The sequence below is a fragment of the Benincasa hispida genome, chromosome 2 (genome assembly GCF_027475165.1).
Source record: "Benincasa hispida cultivar pf3 chromosome 2, pf3_genome.v1.1, whole genome shotgun sequence".
NCBI classification, from domain to species: domain Eukaryota; kingdom Viridiplantae; phylum Streptophyta; class Magnoliopsida; order Cucurbitales; family Cucurbitaceae; genus Benincasa; species Benincasa hispida.
Window position 1 is genome coordinate 17,845,651 of NC_143479.1, and position 19,067 is coordinate 17,864,717.

At 31.0% G+C, this 19,067-nt stretch overlaps 2 protein-coding genes and 1 long non-coding RNA gene across 5 annotated transcripts; 1 reads left to right on the forward strand and 2 right to left on the reverse strand.

The window, feature by feature from the left end:
- Positions 1–3,234: 3,234 nt before the first annotated feature.
- GDU3 (glutamine dumper 3) lies at positions 3,235–4,241 on the reverse strand. The gene has a single exon (XM_039022611.2). It carries the CDS (start codon positions 4,051–4,053, stop codon positions 3,517–3,519), a length of 537 nt encoding a protein of 178 aa, XP_038878539.1. The 5' UTR covers positions 4,054–4,241; the 3' UTR covers positions 3,235–3,516.
- Positions 4,242–14,336: 10,095 nt separating this feature from the next.
- Positions 14,337–16,109, forward strand: LOC150037698 (uncharacterized). The gene is made up of 2 exons (XR_016527751.1): positions 14,337–14,531; positions 14,835–16,109. It is a non-coding gene; the product is annotated as an uncharacterized LOC150037698 (long non-coding RNA).
- LOC120072261 (uncharacterized) lies at positions 15,318–19,067 on the reverse strand. Of its 3 annotated transcripts, none has more exons than XM_039024689.2 (6): positions 18,870–19,067; positions 18,705–18,731; positions 18,547–18,609; positions 16,951–17,029; positions 16,815–16,860; positions 15,318–15,882 (listed from the first exon to the last, which is right to left on the reverse strand). In XM_039024689.2, exons 1-6 carry the CDS (start codon positions 19,065–19,067, stop codon positions 15,873–15,875), a joined length of 423 nt encoding a protein of 140 aa, XP_038880617.2. In that variant the 3' UTR covers positions 15,318–15,872. The 3 variants fall into 3 exon arrangements, with proteins under 3 accessions (XP_038880617.2, XP_038880616.2, XP_090166998.1); XM_039024688.2 differs by lacking the exon at positions 15,318–15,882 and adding an exon at positions 16,476–16,736; XM_090310872.1 differs by lacking the exon at positions 15,318–15,882 and having other exon boundaries at positions 16,811–16,860.

Here is a 19,067-nt window from a genome sequence, read left to right on the forward strand (position 1 = left end):
TTCGGATAAAGTAGTTTATGAGGTCTTGTGTTCAATCCAATTCTAATGTTATTTCTTTCTCCAATTAATATTGATTTCTATTCGTTGAGCGTCTAAGATAATATAATAACAAATTTACTTTCACTTATCAAATATAAGTTTTTGATTAATCAGTGATTTAATAGTTATAAATTAAAATGTACAACGGCTAAGTAGTTGTGAGAAACTAAAATTAATGAGCTAAATTGTTAATTCATGAAAGTGAGTGATTTTTTAGTTATTTATTTTTCAAAGTATGATTTGCTTAAAACGTTTCATGAAGGATTAGATTAAATGATATGAATGGAACTTAAAATGTCTAACTTCTCCCTTTAAAAGGAGGCGTGTCATAAATTAAAATGTTGCGAAAAACTTTCCTAAATTTTATTGACAATTACTTCAATATTAAAGAGATTTGTTTAATTATCCAAAACAGTAAAAAAGGTCATCCTAGATACATACTATTTTTTGTTAAGAAAATTCTCATATCTCATTTAATCATGTTGAAAAAGACAACATATTTATTAATAATACTATATTGAAAAAAATCAAAACATCATAGAATTTTTATAAAATATATAAGCTACCTCTCTTATTATTTATTAATTTTGAGATGAAACTCAATAAAGACTATAAAGGGACACCATCTTACGAGCATATTGATGATCTCACATTTAATCTCACAATCACATAAAACTTCCTATTATCTAATGATATATCAAAAACCAACATAAGATTTTAAAAAGGAAAATTCTTATAAATAGAAAAATCCAAAAAATATTTACGTTTCAGAGTATTTTTAAAGATTTTTTTATATTTAAAAAGGCCTCATTTAGAAACTAAACTTATAATTTAATAAAAAAAAAATATATAATTTTATTAATATTTGAATTTTCAACTATTTTCGCTTTTTGTCACTAAATTTTCAAAACATATATTTAAATCTAACCGAAACCCAAGAAAAAACTCAACCTCTCTAAACAAACTACTACATATTCAATCATAACCAAACACCAACAAAAAAAAAACGAACCGAAGAAAAAGTAAATGTGAATAGTTAGCTGGGAAAATACAAAGTTAATTGTGTTGTTTTTTACAGTACAGTTAAACATGGTATAAAATCAGTATAATAATATAATGAAATTGAATTATATTATATTAATTCAATTCTTCATCTCATCATTCACATCCAAGTAATTAATAATATACGAAATAATCTTTAAAGGTTGACAATGAAGATTTTGTTTTATGTTTTAAGATTGTTTGAAGATTTTGTTTTATGTTTTAAGATTGTTTGGTAAATATATGTTGGAAAGACGACCTGAATTCTATCAATTTAGATATTGTGATTTAAACAGTTGAATTGAAAGCAATATTTGTATATTTTTAGTGTATCTAGTTATTAAATTTCAAATTTTAAAATGAAAAATTATATTAAATAAAGATATAAACATTTTGTTTGACCGTATGTCAGTATTTTTTTTTTGTTTGGCTAAACATGAATTTCTCATGAGAAATCCCCACCTAGATCCCCTTGAAGAGTTTCATTGAGATGTAGAATAAAATGGATAGCAAGAACGAGGATAGGGAAGTCATCCATGCAGCACACTGCTATGCCTTTGTGGACAGCTTTAATGTCGTCTTATAAATTCAAATCATTTTTTCAAAATTAAAATATGCATTATGTAATTTAATATAAGAAAATTATTTTAAATAGCAAAGCTATTGAAAATATTTTCAAATATAACAAAATATCACAATATATCTGTGTCTATTATTGATAGAAAGTGGCATTTTGTTTTATTTATAAATATATTTTTTTTCATTTTACTAAATTTGAAAACAACACTTAATATAAATTATTTATTTAATTATATAAAGTATTTTAACATAAAACATGTACATAAATGAGTGAAAAACTTTTATAGGTAGAAAAAATGTCACTATTTATAGAATAGCAAAGAAAAAAACATTGTTAGACACTAATAGGCTTGTATAAGCTTGTATGAGCATCTATCACATAGTATTAATTATAAATTTTTATGAGTTTTTATCACCTATATACACGGATAGATTTCTATTAATCTTTGTTATTCTCTATCAAAGAATATTTACTATCTTGTATAAATAATTTTTTTATTATTTTTTTTCTATTTTTGAAGATCCCTAAATAAATTAATAATAGTTTATTTTTAACATGGTTTAAATTAGAATCTAATTTGTAAATTTATTACCAATCACATTGTTTTTATTAAATCTATTGTTTTCAGATTTCCTAGCAAACAAAACCCCTTGTTTTTTTCTCTTAGAAACAAATACCAAATTTGTCCCAACAAAATGAAGAAAAAAACACAGTTTGATAAATAAATTAAGATTAGTTTTGTTCTTGAGTTGGATCGTGAATTGGCTAAAAACAATTTAGATTGACTCAATCCTACCTGAATTCTATATATACTAATAATATATATAGATCTTTGTTTAAAGTTTTGATTAGTTTGTATTAACCAATTTGTGAATTTTTAATATATTTTTTTAAAATTGTTATGATATTTATCTTTTATTTAAAATTATTTGCAGAATTTGATGAGATTTTGATTACTAATCGTATTGTATATAAAATTACACATTTTTAATGAAAAAGAAAAAATAAGTTATAATGGGAGAATTCAAACTCATTTCGGATTTTATTTTGATCCGAATTTGGAGATTGGTCTTAAAAAGACTTTCAATCAAGGGAATATAGAAAATTAGTGTGGCAGTACTATACATTTTCGTATGTGATGTCCGGACAGCGGTAATTTCCCATTCTGGTCGAGGGTTTGATTTGATTTGAATATTAAACTTAAAAGCAAGAACAGTTGAAAATTAAAATGAAGGTGACAAAACGTCGCATTACACTACCCACAGACTCAGAGAAAGGCTCAAGTTTTGCAGAGAGGTGAATTAATTGAAATCCGTTTTGGAAGGTAATTTTTAAAAAAAAATAAAAAGAAAAAAAGAAAAAGAAAGAAAAAACAGCTTTTATTAAATGAAACGGTGCATGCAGTTTCCCCTCGCCGCATCACTCACCCCACACCACCCCTCCATTTCCGCACCCTTCTACACGTGCCTTCCCTACAATTATGAATTATCCCATCCAAAACGCCAATTCTGTATTCATGATCATAATTTATTATAACTTCTTCTTCTTCTTCACTTGTGTATTTGGAAAGGAAATTTGTTGAAAGGGGCGAAAGATTCATTCCGTCTCACTTAGATTTACAGGTTTTCGAGAGGGAAAAAATATTCTTAGCAACTTAAGAATTTTATACCAAAGCTCGAATTTTGTTTCTTAATTTCAGGGTTTTCCTGATGGAGAAAAGCCCAAAACTATTACCGGTAAAAATTACGAGCTAGCTGTCCACTCTCTCTCTTTCTATATATATTAATGATGGAACACGACACACATATGAGTGCCCAACAAAAACAAAATCAAATAAATTTCTTTTTAAAAAAATGTTAATGGGTCGTCGGATCTGAAGATTCAGGAGTTTCTCTGTTTTCTGTGATCTGCTTTTCCTGATCTGTGATGCTCTGTTTCACCGTCTCCGTTAGTTCCACCGATTTTTCATCCTTGTCGCCGGTAGTACTGCCGTTGCTACTACAACTACTATTGCTTTTGGTATCCCCAAAAGAAGAAGATCTACTAGACATGGGTGTAGCCAAATACGTGGGTTTGATTTCTCCGGCCATGATAACCAAGATTTTCTCTTCAAAAACAGGGGAAGGTCGTTTCTGGGTGTCGTCATCGCCAGCCTCCAAGTCGGGCTCTCGGTTGGTAGCGTCGCCGCCGTCTAGGTAGCCGGAGAGTTTCCAGTAAGAGCAAGCAAGGATTAGAAGTGCAAAAGCGATGAGTCCTAACATAGCAGCCAAGCCACCGAATAAGTAGGGAACAGGGGAATGCCAAGGGGAGTGCTGCTGTTGTAGTTGTTCATGATGGGCCGCCGGTGCGGCGGAGTGCGGTAACACGTTGAAGGGCTCTCTGCTAGCCGCCATTGTTAGAGAGATCCTGAATTTAATGGGTTTTTTTTTTTCTTTTCTTTTCTTTTTGAAATCGTAGATTTGGGAAAAGTTGAGATGAAGAAGGTTGAAGTTGAAGTGGGGGCGTGAACCGTTATTTATAGAAACAGAGAGAGAGAGAGAGAGAGAGAGAGAGAGAGAGAGTAAAAATTAAATTAAAAAAGAAAAGGGGTTAATTTTTTTAAGGGAATGACTAATGTCGTCATAAATGTAAGAGGTGGGGCCAGATGGTGGAGAGGTGGGACCCTCCGCCCTCTGATTCATTGATATCTCACAAAACAGTAAAACGCACCAAAGGGCTGTTTGGTAATTAAGCAAATGAGTGATTATGTCAGGGACCGGATTCCTGGGACGTTTGGCAACATTAATCTTTTTAAACACCAGTTGGCCAATTTCTTTTTTTTCTTTCATAAAATCTTTCAAATTTTATAAATAAAAATAATAACATTTTTCTTAAAAACAAAATTTTCGTTACCGTACAGGACTTGTACGCCATTAAGGACATCTACACTCTTCACGGTCCCACCGTAAATGTAACGGAAAGGTTCCAATTTTGGTAATTAACCAATTTTCTTTTACTTACCTTATTCATGTCTTTGGCTTAAATTTTTTGCATTTAATTTTGAAAATGTAAATAATGTTATGTTAAAATAAAACTTTGAGAATAAATTATATCTTCTTATCTCTCTAATTAATGTCCATATTCGAGTTGAACTTTTTTATTTATCAGTCTATTAATATTTGATATAATTAGATTTAAATATAGTTTTTAGATATAACCTCGACAAAAATAAAGGTTAGAAATTCAAAATTTTCTACGACAATGATTAATAATTAGTAGATCTAAAGTATGGTAATTCCCTACTATTAAATGTTGAAATTAAAGCTATGTGAACATGAAATATTATTAGTATCACATCAGAAGGATAAACACAAAGAACGGACCTATCATGCTTTAAATTTTAATTATATTGGCTTCTCATGTGAAGACCGCACCACATAAATCAATGATCGTGGCAGTACTTTTCTAGAAATATTTTACCAAACTCCTTATCCAAATATTAATGTGTGTAGTCCCAAAATAAAAGTTATTGCTCTACCTAGGCTTTGGACCAAAAAAAAATGAAGCAAGCAAAATCATTTACTAAAATGTCTTTATGAAATTTATCAACTTGGTTATGCCCAAATAAGTATTTGTGTGGTTTTCTTCAAATATTTCGGGAGGTATAATACTTAGACCACTTCATTTTAATATTGAATGACACTATAAGAATTACGATATATTATGATGGTACAAAGTCACGAAAAAATCTATAAAATGTTGATAATATCTTCTTCGACGCATTCTTGGTTGTTATGAAAATTGCCAATAGTGTCCAATTGGAAAAGGTTTTGTCATTTCAAAATTACCAAGGGTGGATATTCCGATATGGAAAAAGGTATAATCGAGAAAAAATAAATTTTCTTATAATCCAACATGATCAAAACAAATTTTTTATTTCTTTCCTTGTATATTTAATTACATAAAATTACATTAGATCGCTTGTTTTTTTAGTTTTTACAAAAAAATTTAGAGTATTGTGCCACTAATTTAAGCATATACTTTCGATTAAGTATTCAAAAATTTAAACTTTCGCATCTCAATAAGCATATATTAAAGCAAATTAAAATATTTTTAACATATATGTATAATTAGGGTGGGACAAGCAACATAAACATTAAAGGTGGTTGTCCCTACCATAATTTGGCAGGTTTGCTTTTGAAGTTCATCGTATTTGTATGTGTAACGCAACCGAAACAGAAGTTATGTATTTGCTAACATGAACTAAGCTCTCTTTCCCACCAAACTGCTAGCTAATGCAACCTTATTGGGACTAGAATCTCTTTAGCTATTTTTTTTTTCTTTTTAACAACCATACACTTTATGCTAGCTTACTAATTATTAATCAGTGATTACAATGTTTAGGGATCATTAAATCAAATTGCAATACATATTTACTAAAGAAGAAGTAACTAAAGTGGCATTTAGGTGTGTTCACACGAGATTTCAAGATAAATTTATTTCGTAGAACTTGAACTTTGTATTTGTATTAATTTTGTGAAAAGTGAGTACAATCTCTAATACACAATATTTTGATGCTTTCAAAATAAACTATAAACTTTAAGCTACTTGATCTTCTTGAACGATCGGCCTTTGGGCTCGTTGATCTTCTTGGGTGATCGGCCTTTGGGCTCGTTGATCTTCTTGGGTGATCAGCCTTTGGGCTCGTTGATCTTCTTGGGTGATCGACTTTTGGACTTGTTGATCTTCTTGGATGATTGACCTTTAGGCTTGTTGATCTTCTTGGAGGATCGGTCTTTGGACTTATTGATTTTCTTGGATGATCGACGTTTGGGCTTGTTGATCTTCTTGGATGATCGGTCTTTAGACTTGTTGATTTTCTTGGAAGATCGGCCTTTGGGCTTGTTGATCCTCTTGGAGGATTAGTGTTCGCACGAGGCTTCCGGAGAAACTTGTTTCGTGGAATTGAACTTAAGTTGGTGTTGATGTTGAGGTTGATTTGATGCGATGTGGTTTAGTACTTGATCCTCTGATTCTCTCTCGGTTGGGTGAATGCGTTTGACTTGAAGAAGGAAAGCACTGAATGTTCTTGTAGAAGTCTTGGAAGAGTGTTTGTGTCTTCAAGGGTCTTCTGTCTTCTATGAGTGCAGCTTCAGGAGTCTTGAGAGTCTTCTGCTTGTTGATGAATTCTCTTTGGGCTCTCTGAATGTAGAATTACTTGTATCTTCAAAAGAACTTCAGTCTTCAAGCATGGTCAAAATGCTTGTATCTTCAAAGAACTTCAGTTTTCAGGATGCTTACATCTTCAAAGAACTTCAATTTTCAGAATGCTTATATCTTTGAAGGACTTCAGTCTTCAAACGTGGTCAGCTTTAGGAGTGAAGGAGTATTCTGACTGTCGAGAATTCCCTATAAGCTCTTTGGAGTATCGAATTGCTGACCCACAAATAAGGAGAACTCCTCTTTTTATAGAGTTCTCTGCTGGAATTCATGGGTTTGGGCTTGATCGGTCCATGGGCCTGACTAATTGGATTTGGGCCTTATTTGATATTTTGATCAAATTAAGCCTATTTATGGGCTAAATTGGACTTTTAGCCCAAATAATAATATTAAATTTGACCGAAGTAATTTTATTCAATCTAACGGTTACGAAGGAAAGATGTGGCACCATCGGACTTCGTCAATTTATGACTGCAACTTCAATTTGGGACAAATGTCAACTTCTAATTAGTCTTGAATTCAATTATTTGAAATTTCGTCATTAATTTAGTAAATGACGTGGCAATTTGCGATCGGTTCAAAATTTCTCATTCAACGATATTGATCCAAGTAAAATATTCATGGATCTCATATGATATCTTTTTTGTGATTATAGAAAAGTTTATATTATTTATTTAAACTATATAGCTTAGCTAAGAAAGAGGTGATGGTTAAGGATCACACGTTGAAAAGATGAAAAGATCTTGTTGACATGGATATCTTAGAACCTAAAAATAAACTAAAATCAAATTCAAAACGTAGACTAAAAATGTAACGATACAAATCAAAATAATAGAAAACGGAAAAAGTAAGATAGAATTTTTATTATTTATTTTGAAAGAAAGTAATATGGTATTTAATAATTATTGAAATGAGTGCTGGTAGAAATTTTGAGTTTGCTTTTGGTTGGTTTATGAATAAACATCCAATCCTTCACTCGACGTACACGTCAAGGACACTTGCATATTCCTTTTTTTAATTAATTATTATTATTTACTTATTTTATATATTTACCACCCAATAAGCTAAAAAAACTCTTTGTTTTATTTTAATATCTTACAAACTTGAAATCATTTTAATCTTCCCCCCACTAACCCCATCTTATCCTATTGCTTCCTTTGGATTATTAACCTAAACATTTATTTAATCAACAGAATATTTCTCTTTTTAAACAAATCCAAACCAAATCCCACTCCTTCCATTATTATATTATTTTCTTTATTTCTTCTCCTTTCCTTTTTATTCTAGTGCCATGTTTGGTGTGCAATTTCTTACCTTATTTCACTCTTTTTTTAATTAGTTTTCTTCTAGAATTGAACTATACTTTTACAGTTCAATTAAATTACTTATTAGGTTAATTTTCAATTTTCACCCTATGATTAACAGAGTTTGAATTTAATTCCTACATTTTAAAAGTTAGATTTTAATCCTTATATCTTGATAAATCCCTCGTAAATGGTCTCTACCATATAGATTATCTAGAAAAATTTAATCAAATCCTAGAAATTAAATTTCAACTTTCTCTAAAATTATAAGGTTCAACGCATTATATAAAAACCTATATCTTTGATTTTAAATTGTCTTAGTTAGAAACACTTTAAGCTAAATGTGTTGACTCTAGTTAAATTCTCTTTATGTATTCTCTAGTTTTAGAGTGGAAAAATGGTTTGAGTAGTATAAAAGCTTTGAGAGAGTGCTCTTATAATTGGGGTTGGGAAAAGAATTATTATACGTAATTGTAACAATTAAGTTTTTCATGTAAATTCTTGTGTTTCTTATTTTTATTCTTTTCTTTTGAATTTCTTAATTATTTTCTGTTTATTCCTATAGTTGAAGTTAGAGGTTTTTCTACCTATTTTTGGAGTAAAACATGTATGTCTTAAATTTATTATGGTAACGATATTAAAGTTGATATGTACAAAGCTACATCACTTTCACATATATAAATGTAAAAAGAAGATGAAGCTCCACACGAAAGTTAAAACTGTGAAGAAAAAAGGGGGAAAAAAAAAAGGTAGAAGAAGAAGAAAATAGATATAGAACTAAGCTTATTGAAAGCTTAGTGTGTAATGACAAATAAAATCAATGATACCGACAATACAATATTACTTTTAAGCAATAAAACAAAATTATGACCTTGATTTTTCTTTTCTTTTTTTAAAAAGGAATTTATATGTGATGAAATGAAGCATGTGTATTCTGATAAATGAAAAAGATAAAAAAGCATATGAACTTACATACATAAATCCAACCATAACAAAACAAATCATTATATATATATATATATATATATATATATATATATATAAAAGAAAAAGAAAAAGAAAATTATGGATGCAGCTGTTAAAGGTGGCTCAATAATTATTTAAAAAAAAAAAAAAAAAGGCTTTAGGATGGGTGGCATTCATTGTTGGACAGTCAAAAGGGGAAGCTCAGCTTCAGCAAAAGTTGATAATGGCTTTGAAAGCAAACCCATGATTTGAAGTTCAAATTATATGGTTTCTTTTTTGTGAAGGAAATTAGGGTTTTGTAATTTTAAGAAATAAGTTAGCTTAACCAATAGTTGGAGAAGAAGATGATGTTAAATTAAACCCTAACTTCTAAAATCCTCATCCACAACCATAGGAGTATTAAAGCAGTTAATTAATCTTTGAAGATAAGGTACTTAATTCATTAATATTAAATTAATATCACACTTAGAGGGAACAAAGTACTCTATTAAACAATATAACCCACAAGAATTTTTCTGTACTGAGTGAATCGAACTTCCCTTTGTTTAGTAATTAATTACATAATTAATTTCTGCAAGTGGGATTGCCACGAATTAACCACCTTTACTTATTATTAATTAATATTTTTATTGTTAATGAAGTCATTGGTACGCACCACATATATAATTGTTTTTTTCTTTTTCTTTTTTTCGTCATTTCGCTGCCTGCTTTTTAGCTTCCCCTCCTTTAATTATGGAGAAAAAAACTGTCAGTGCTCTATTTTATTAATTCTATTTTATGTTTTTAGATTCAATCTCTTTTCTATAAACAATTTTTTGAAAATTTTATTCAAATTCTGTGATCAAAATAGTATAAATTCTGAAAACAATATTTTTATATAATTATTGGATTCAAATTTTTAATTTTAAATTTTAAAATGTAAAATTATATAAATAAAGATAAAAATATTTAGAAATACTGGCCTCAATACAAATTCTTTTTAAAATTGTAATGTATTATAATTTATAAATCATAAATCCCTTATCAATCTTTCGGTTAATTAATTTAAATTATTTGAAGTGAAATTTTAATGGTTTTAAAAAAGAGTAAAACTTAATTTATTATATTCTTTTTAATTTTTTAAATTAATGAATAGATATTAATACTTGGCACAAAAAAAAAATGAAAAAATTGAGGTAAAAATGTAAATTTTGAAATTTAAGAATTAAAATAAAACAAAACTCAATGGTAAAATTATAATATCTTAAAACTTAAGAAGTAAATTAAAACCAAACTCAAAACTTAAAAATTAAAAGTGTTATATTTTAAAATATAGAGATAGATGAAAACATTAGGGATAAAAAAACGTTATTAATGGTGTGTATATATAACAGACATGACAAAGCGAATGAAAATGATATTAAAATAAAATCCATCAACATGTGTTATAATATATGATTAATTTAGACATGGATGGTATATTCTACCGTTTTTGTCTAAATAAAATTTGTTGCTTTAATTTTAATAAATATTTTGTTTCAATAGATTCTCATATTCTTTGCTTTACTCTCTCTATGGTTTATTTGATGGGGGAAGAATATGATTATATGAATACCCACAAAGAATAATATGTGCCAAGGTATATATGGAAGATAATAAAGGAGGTGGATAAGGAAGGTACTTGAGTGGAATTAAGAAAACAAAGTGAGATTAAGTGGATAAATAATTGGTTGTAATCAAATTCTTTAATTACCAATTAGGATACATGATTATCAACCTAAAAGTGGGATAAGGGCCCATGTAAGGAAATTGAGTGGAAAAAATGTTTGGAATCTCATTAATCTCACCACTTAATTAATTAATAATTAAGTTAAAATGTTGTTAGCAATTACTTGGAATAAAACTACCTCTTTAAATGAAGCTCAAGTCAACATGAATACATAAAATAAACATAATTATCGTGGTGGGATAACACCGAACTAAGTATGGTTAATAAATATATATATTTAGTTTCACTGACATACAATTGTATTAGTGGTAAAAAGAAAATTATGGTTCAAATCCCCTGCCTTCTGTTATACTAAAAAAATCAAACTAAACTATAAGTATAACATAATATTACAATTTAATTTCGATCCAATATCATTAATTTAATAATATCATAATCAATAGGCGGGTCAAAGTGAGTTTGATTCAGCAATAATTAGTAGGGTTTGGGGACATTGTATTGAGTGGTTTGATTTAGTCAGTTAATTTTCCTGTTTGGCTCCTTCAATTTATTGATGGTAATTTGTCTCGTTCAGTTTAATGTATTGTTCTATCTTAAAACAATACTCTACCGTCATATATTTGATTAATTGTCTAGGCTTCATTACTCAATTATAATGAGTTTTTTTTTTAAAATAATAATAATAAACCACACTAAACAACTAACAAACGAGGCCTTCCTTGAGAATAGAGCACATCCAATCAAGGTAAATAAAGTCTCAGTATGTCTCTTCAAAAAATTCCTCAAAGGAAGGGGCTCAGGATCAAAACCGAAAACAACTTTTCCCTCACCAAAGATTTGGCGAAAGAATTACATTCATCTTTACGATAAACAAAATAAACACCACCCAAGCAATGGGCAATATCAAGTGAAGCTTCAACCACATTCTTAATTTTAATCAGATCAGTAAACGATTTATTGAAAACATAAATGATGTCATCGAATTTGATTCTACCTAAAGAAGATGACTACGTTGAGAGATCAAGTTACTATCAATTTATAAAATGGCTTAATACATACATAAAGTTTATAAGGATAACAACATATGAGACCCTACTGATTAGAACTGGCCTGGTTAGAGCAATAATGGTTAGAATACACTAATAATTGTGTGTATGCCCCAAAAAAGAAGCAATTAGATGACGTATAGATGAAATGACACAAAATCATTATCATAATTGAAGAGAATATAATGAAGTGATAGGAAAAGCTATAAACATCTTTGAAAAATAAAAAATAAAAAGATGGGTGGGTGACATATCAAATTTGTATAGCAGAAGTTGGTCTTCCCATCAATTATTATTAGATTTTGTTGTCATTGCTTTATATCTTATTAATTGCATACAATTTTCTTTTTGAAGCACTTTGTTTATTTAGATTTATTAACCATTCAATCCGCATATCCACCCGGCGGCACTGAAAATTTAATGTCTTGTCCTCCATAAATCAGTGAACTATATGCGCCCCATTGATTACGTTCAAAACTTAGAAATATTAAAATTTAATAAAGTTGAAACCTTTAGGAGCTTTATTTTTTCTCGGACGGGTGATAGAGATGGAAATATTGAATATCATCCTCAAATGATAAAAGGTTTGTTTGTACATAACTAAAATAATGAGAGAAACTTTAGTAAATATTGAGAAACAAATACGTAAACAATTAGATTGACGCGGAGATATCTCACTCTCTTTAAAACCATGGCGTGTATTGTATCTCTCATCGGCACTAGGATATATAACAACTCACAACTGAAATGTTGTATAGCTTAAACCACTCTATGTTGAAAAGTTGAGGCTTAAAGTTTCACAACTAAGAACATCTCTTTTGGCCAATTGTTCTTAAAGGACCAAATGAGAGAAAATAAGAGAGAGATGTTATTGAATATTAGTTGTGTGGAGAGAAAAGTGAAAGAGCTACTTATAGCCGACTTTAAATTTGGAATATCTTTTACCCTTTGTTAATGTACATTTTCTTCTTTAATTAAAAAACACTATTTAACTCGAAATTTGATCTCTAGAAACTCATATTTAAAAATTATTAGATATTAAAAGTACTACAACGTGAATCAACTATAACACAATATTATACATCAAATCTATGACTCCATATAAAAAAAATGGAAAAAAAAATTGAGATGATGGATTGGTGAGTGAGGATTTAATTTGAAATTGGATCCATCAGGGGGTTTGGTTGTAAATTTGATTGAAGGTGGGGCATACAACATGTGGGTTTGCCTTGAAATAGAATAAAAACATAGAGGAAATTGATTTGGCTCCTTCTATTAATAGACACTCAAAAGGACAAACCCAAACAGAGAGTCAAGTTATTTCCTCTGCCTCTCTGTTCACAGTAGGAAAATCACATAATGTGTTAGGAAATAACCTCTCACTCCTATCGTTCTCAAGTAAGAGAAAGCAAAAAAAAAAAAAAAAAAAAAAAAACAAATATATATATATATATATATATATATATATTTATTTATTTAAAATTTAAAAAAAAAAACACACAAAAAAAACACAAAAAATTAAGCCAAAAATTCCAAAACCAAAACGATTCACTAGAAAAAAAATTACTATGTGAAAAATTATTATAGTTACATCAATATTTCACTCTCAAATTAGAGAATACATCAAATAAATTTAACTGAACTTGATACATCCAAATTTAAAGTATTATAACTGAAGTACGTTTAAAATAAAGTAATAGACTCATTTTATAGCATATAGAGTGCATTCTTTTTCTAGAAAATTTTCAATATAGGACAAGTAGTCTTTTAATATTTTGTCGAACACCAACAATACATTGATAATTTACTGCCATTTCAATCATCACATTTCGCAGATTCCTTCCCCACCCCTCATCCTCAAGGCGTCCCACAATTACTTTGCTGGTATATCATTTCCTTTGGCACAACATTCAATAAACATTCAGATTTGGCCGCATGTGTCCTTCTAATGCCAATTGTACGGTTTCAATTTTCGAATCCAACTCATAGATATTGTTTCTTTGTTGTGTTTCCTTTTGTTTCTTAGCGGATATCGGTCTTGTTCTCCCGTCTTGAAAATGCTCGAATATTAGCTTGGTCACTGGTCAGGTAGAGGTAGAAATTAATGTCTCAAATGCTGTTAACATGTACGGTATCTTATCTTCTAGAGACCAACATTATATAATTAGCCTACACGGCTACACAATATAGCCTTTATTACTCGATTTACATAGAGGGGTTGCTTTTCTAGAAAAATTAATATAATCTAAAGTGGGAAGATTTTAAAAGAAAGAAGCAATGTCATTCAATAGTAGTAGTTACTTACGAAATCCAATCAAAGCAACTTAAAAGTAATTGTCCAAGGAAGTGCACTAATCATGATATTGCATGGTGGAAATCATAATCAGCATACTGTGTGTTGTGTTGGTGTAATGGAATGTACATGTAAATGTCGACCCCAGTTGTTCCTTTTTATGTTTCGGACGGCAATGACACACAAATCTGATTTGCAGAATTTTAGAGGCCCATTTTCAACATCATTTTTTTCGACTAAGGTCTCGAGTGCAGTTTGAATTAACCCTCAAATATTTTACTACTTTCAACACAGCCTTTCTTATCCTATCTGATTTCTCATGCGGCGGATGGTTGATTTCTTTGCTGATGATAAGGTAATCGATCAATGATTTTCCACCTGTTTTGTGTTTGACTATGCATGTAGTGAATATTATCGTCCTCTACACTGTGTTTTGTTCTACATACTAGGACAAATCCAATGATAGTTTGTACTATTCCCCAGGATGATAAGTTTAGTGCAACAGTTTTTGGTTTTTTTTTTTTTTTTTTTATCCACTCGAGAAGAATAAGGCTTTTATTTATGAATGATGGTACTGAGTTACGAGCTTCATAAACTATTGTAGATGTCTTCAAAAATCTTGTCTTCTGACATGTAATTTCTACATTCATCTCCGTAGGGTAGGAGCCAAGCGGAACCACTTAGCGGTTATCCTACAATCCAACATGGGCAATGAATAAAGTATAAACTAAAAGCCAGAACATTGGCCTTCTTGTCACATGAAGATTGAAACTAAGCATCAGAATCCTCCAAGTGTGAATAGAATGTGCACTGTATAATGTTTTTGTGAGGGTCCTTTGTGCTTCCTGATATTTCACTATCGATATATCCCTCAGCTCGTATTGTTCCATCACAACAAGGCTATGTCTTCAAAAAGTTTCAAGGGGCATTTATCTTTTCTAGCTGCTAGTGCACTATTTGAGACCCCATTCTGGTGAAAGTATAGTCAAGACTCACATGGGCAAAGGCATCGGTGACAACTAGGCTTCCCAAAGAATCGGGAGTGACAGAATCATATTACTCAACCTATCATGAACAAATTCCTATCTCGGAATTGCTACATAACTTAATACAGAAATGGCTTGCTAGGTTCAAACCAAAGTGAAGAAATTTGACCAAATTCAATAATAAGAGATGGGTAGTTTGATAAGAAAACAAAATAAAATAATAGTGATGTTTTCATGTTGTGTCAAGCACTGTGAAACAATCATGCATTTCTCCGATTATGAGAGGGAAATCAGGGGTTATGGAATGTGTCAAAGAAAGCACCAAATGGAATGGAGTGGCGAATTGCACCAAGGAGGAGAGAGGAAGAGAAATGATGTGTGGAAGATGAGTCAGTAACCAATAAATGCAAAAGAAGAACAAATGCGATGGCGCACTCGTTTTCCAACTCAAGGGTACACATGCCTTTTCTCATACTCCCAGTTGCAAGCAGAAGACAATGGTTAAATTACTTTGAGGGGAGTGATTCCTTGACCCCATGTATGTGTCCCACCGGCCACCACCACCTTCACTTGGGTAATCTCCAAAATTCTCTTTGGTTCCGTAAGTCCAATCTTTCTTCCCACACCCTGGTGCTCAGATGTGCCTGTTATCACCAAAAGTCTACTAATGGATGTCTGCCTTTTATCTGCTTCAATTCCCCTTTCCAACTTCAGGATTGCCTACATCATGTAAAAACGACAAAAGCAGAACCAGCACTGTGTTAGATTTATTGCTCATATATAAATATATGATAAAAATGGAATACTTTAGTACCCCACACCCAACACTGCCAATGGGCCTCTTGTAACGTGGGGGTTTCTATCCTGGACAATGGCTTGGATTTGAATACTCGTATACTGCTGGAGTGATTGGGCCAATATTATTTCTAAGGATTACGTACCCAAAACAGTTGCCTTAAGCAAAGATGTCTGAGAGTAAGTATTTCTCTAAGAACCAAATCCTCTAAAAAGTAATATTTAGAAAGCATCGTCACAACATAACTTGGTAATCAATGTTGTACACGATGAGGAAGGTGAATCTTTTTTCTCTGAGGGCAAAGACAATCAAAATTCAGGGCACCAGTATCCCTCTCGTAATAAACCAGCATTCTAAAATGGTGCTCCATTTATAGTTTATGATTCAAGGAACCCAAATTCCATAGTTTCAAGAATTGGTTGGTGTAAACAACCAATTATAAGGATGATAAACTAAAGGGAGTTTACATACAAGGATAACCTACCTACAGCAATATAACATTACACATCCAAAGAACTAGTTAATCAGCGATGGCCTAAAACGTTGAAATTAGATACAACCTCCCAACAGAAGGTAACTGTAAAAGCTATAGTGCCAGGATATTACCTACCAACAGCAATATAACATCACACATCCAAAGAACTAGTTAATCATTGATGGCTTAAAATGTTGAAAGATACAACTCCAAATAGAAGGTAATTGTAAAAGCTATAGCACTATACAATGATAGTGAAAACTTTATCTCAATGTTGTTCTGCTGGATGATCATCATTTTCCCCTAAAAGAAAAGAAGAAAGGAAAAGAAAGTTAGTTCGTAACGGAAACGGAGAGGAAAGGCAAGTTCAATTTCACTTACGTGTTCATCATTAATGTAATATTGTCTCCCTTGAGAAGAATCCTCCCTGAAGGGACAAAGAAAAGGGCATTTGAGATAATGTTGTCATTAAAGTATAAAAAAATGAACAGCAAAGGAGGGGGAAAGAAGGCCATACCAAGTGCCTTTTTACTCTTTTTCTTAACATTAACTTCCTCAGCATCATCAAGCACTAAATTCATGTACTCATCAAATCCCTATACGTCCAAGAAAATATAATCAATTTAATGACAAAAAAGGAACAGCTTCCTCTGACTACCTCCCTTATAACAATGTCAATTAGTCAGCAAAAACATAGGTAATTACAAGTTTATAGCAAATGATAGAACAAGAAAATCAAATTTTCAAGTACAAGATAATGCCATAAACACATTCCTGCATGTATTTACAGAATCTTAAGCAAAGCTAAGGGTTGAAAAAACAACATATATATTATTAGATTATTGAGAACATTAGATAACCAAACAACTTTTTTAGGGTAAGGAACAGTTCGATAGAATGTATGAAATTTGAACAGGAATGAAAACCAAGCCCAAGGGAAATATTCACTAAACGATGAAAATTGTAGTCCTGGCAGTGGGTCTAATGAATTAAAAGATAAGCAGGATACTGAGAACACATCACAATCTATGCAGCAGACCATTTACACCCTAATTTGCTCATTGAACTACATAATGAGATATAGTGGAAGAACGTGATCTAGACAGGGTATGTGACATTAGTAGCAGTAGAACTACTCACAGTGGTTTAAAAAGTGCATCATGGACTCTATGGCTACAACTTTTTACTTGCTTAGAAATTAGAAGTAATAGATGCAAAAAAGCAAGTATTAAATCGCAATAATTTATAACATGAAGTAGATGAAAGGACGCGAAACATACAACTACATACAACTAAATATCCAAAGTTAAAGAGACTAAAGACTTGATTCACTCAGTTCACATGAGAAAAAATGAACCCAAATATGCTTTGTCAAAGATAACTAAATATCGAGATAACTCTAAACATGGAAAATTTTCCCATTAGAGACTCAATCTATCTTACTCTGGGACCCAACTAATATTAACTAGCTACAGAAAGAAATGAGAAATTAGAACTACTACGATCCATTCCTATTTCTAGGGCGAGTTGGTTGATAGCTAGATAAGTGGCAATTTCAAGCTATGTCTCAGATTTCAACCAATTTCCACCATGTGTTTTAACTCTTGATAGTAATGTAAAATGAAGTCAAAATACGAAAAAACAATCTTGAAGGCATGCTAATTTATTTTGTGACATAAATCCATTTCAAGTAGATTCAAATCCAACTTGTAAGTTGTAACTAACAAACTGTCTATACAACCCAAGTTTTCAACTCAATAAATTTTGCAGAAATTCATTATGTGATTGTTGAGTAGGAGTTCAAGGGCCTTACCAAGGACGTCTCAACTTTAAAACACGTTGATGTCCTTTTCAATCCACAGGAAAAAAAAAAAAAAAAAAAAAAAAAGAATTCCTGTAAGAAGCAAGCATATGGGAGAGTAAATTGCATCCATCCAACTATGAAGAAGCATTTCAATCATAAGCATATGCCAACAAGAAAACTCGAATGTAATTAATCCATTTAACTAAAATCAAAATATAGGCATCAATCCTTGTTACATTAATAGCAAAGAGAAAAAAGGAAAAAAAAAAAAAAAAAGGGGGGTCAACCAGCAAAAAATAAAAATCTTACAATAATTCGGCCTTCGATCCTAAGGTCCTTTTGCTCAAATAGCCAAATCTGAATACGAGCTTTCTGCAATGGTTTCAAACTAACTCGAATTAGAAAAGCGAAACTAGACCAGAAAAGCTAGAGATAAGTAAGCAAAATTTGGAGGAGTAAGTTCTTACACTTTGAAGAAATCTGAATATCAAGTTCTAGTTCCAAAGAAGCAGAAACACCGGGATCGAGTAAAAACAAAAAGTGACAGATACGGAAATTATCAGTAAAGCGTAGAAATAGATCAAGGGAGCCCCAACCAGGAAGTAAGAAAAGTGAATAGATTCTGAGCTTACAATGGGTTGGGTCATAATCCTCTGCACTTTGGTGCTCGCCATGGCTATCGAAATTCTACCGAGGATGAGATGATCTTCAGGCGATAAGAAACGAAACCCTAGACCACTTTCATTCAACTTCCAGAGACCCCTCCCACATTTTAATCGCGCTCTAATTATTTGGTCCCACCCTTTTTCTTTCGAAATTGGCGCTTCCAT

Bases quoted from the DNA above. Each gene is read 5' to 3' on its own strand.
- GDU3 (XM_039022611.2), bottom strand. From the start codon at position 4,053: ATGGCGGCTAGCAGAGAGCCCTTCAACGTGTTACCGCACTCCGCCGCA.
- LOC120072261 (XM_039024689.2), bottom strand. From the start codon at position 19,067: ATGGAAGCGCCAATTTCGAAAGAAAAAGGGTGGGACCAAATAATTAGA. The intron at 18,732-18,869 runs GTAAGCTCAGAA...CTTTGGAACTAG, and splicing joins GGATTATGACCCAACCCATT to AACTTGATATTCAGATTTCT. The intron at 16,861-16,950 runs GTATGGCCTTCT...TTGTCCCTTCAG, and splicing joins AAAGAGTAAAAAGGCACTTG to GGAGGATTCTTCTCAAGGGA.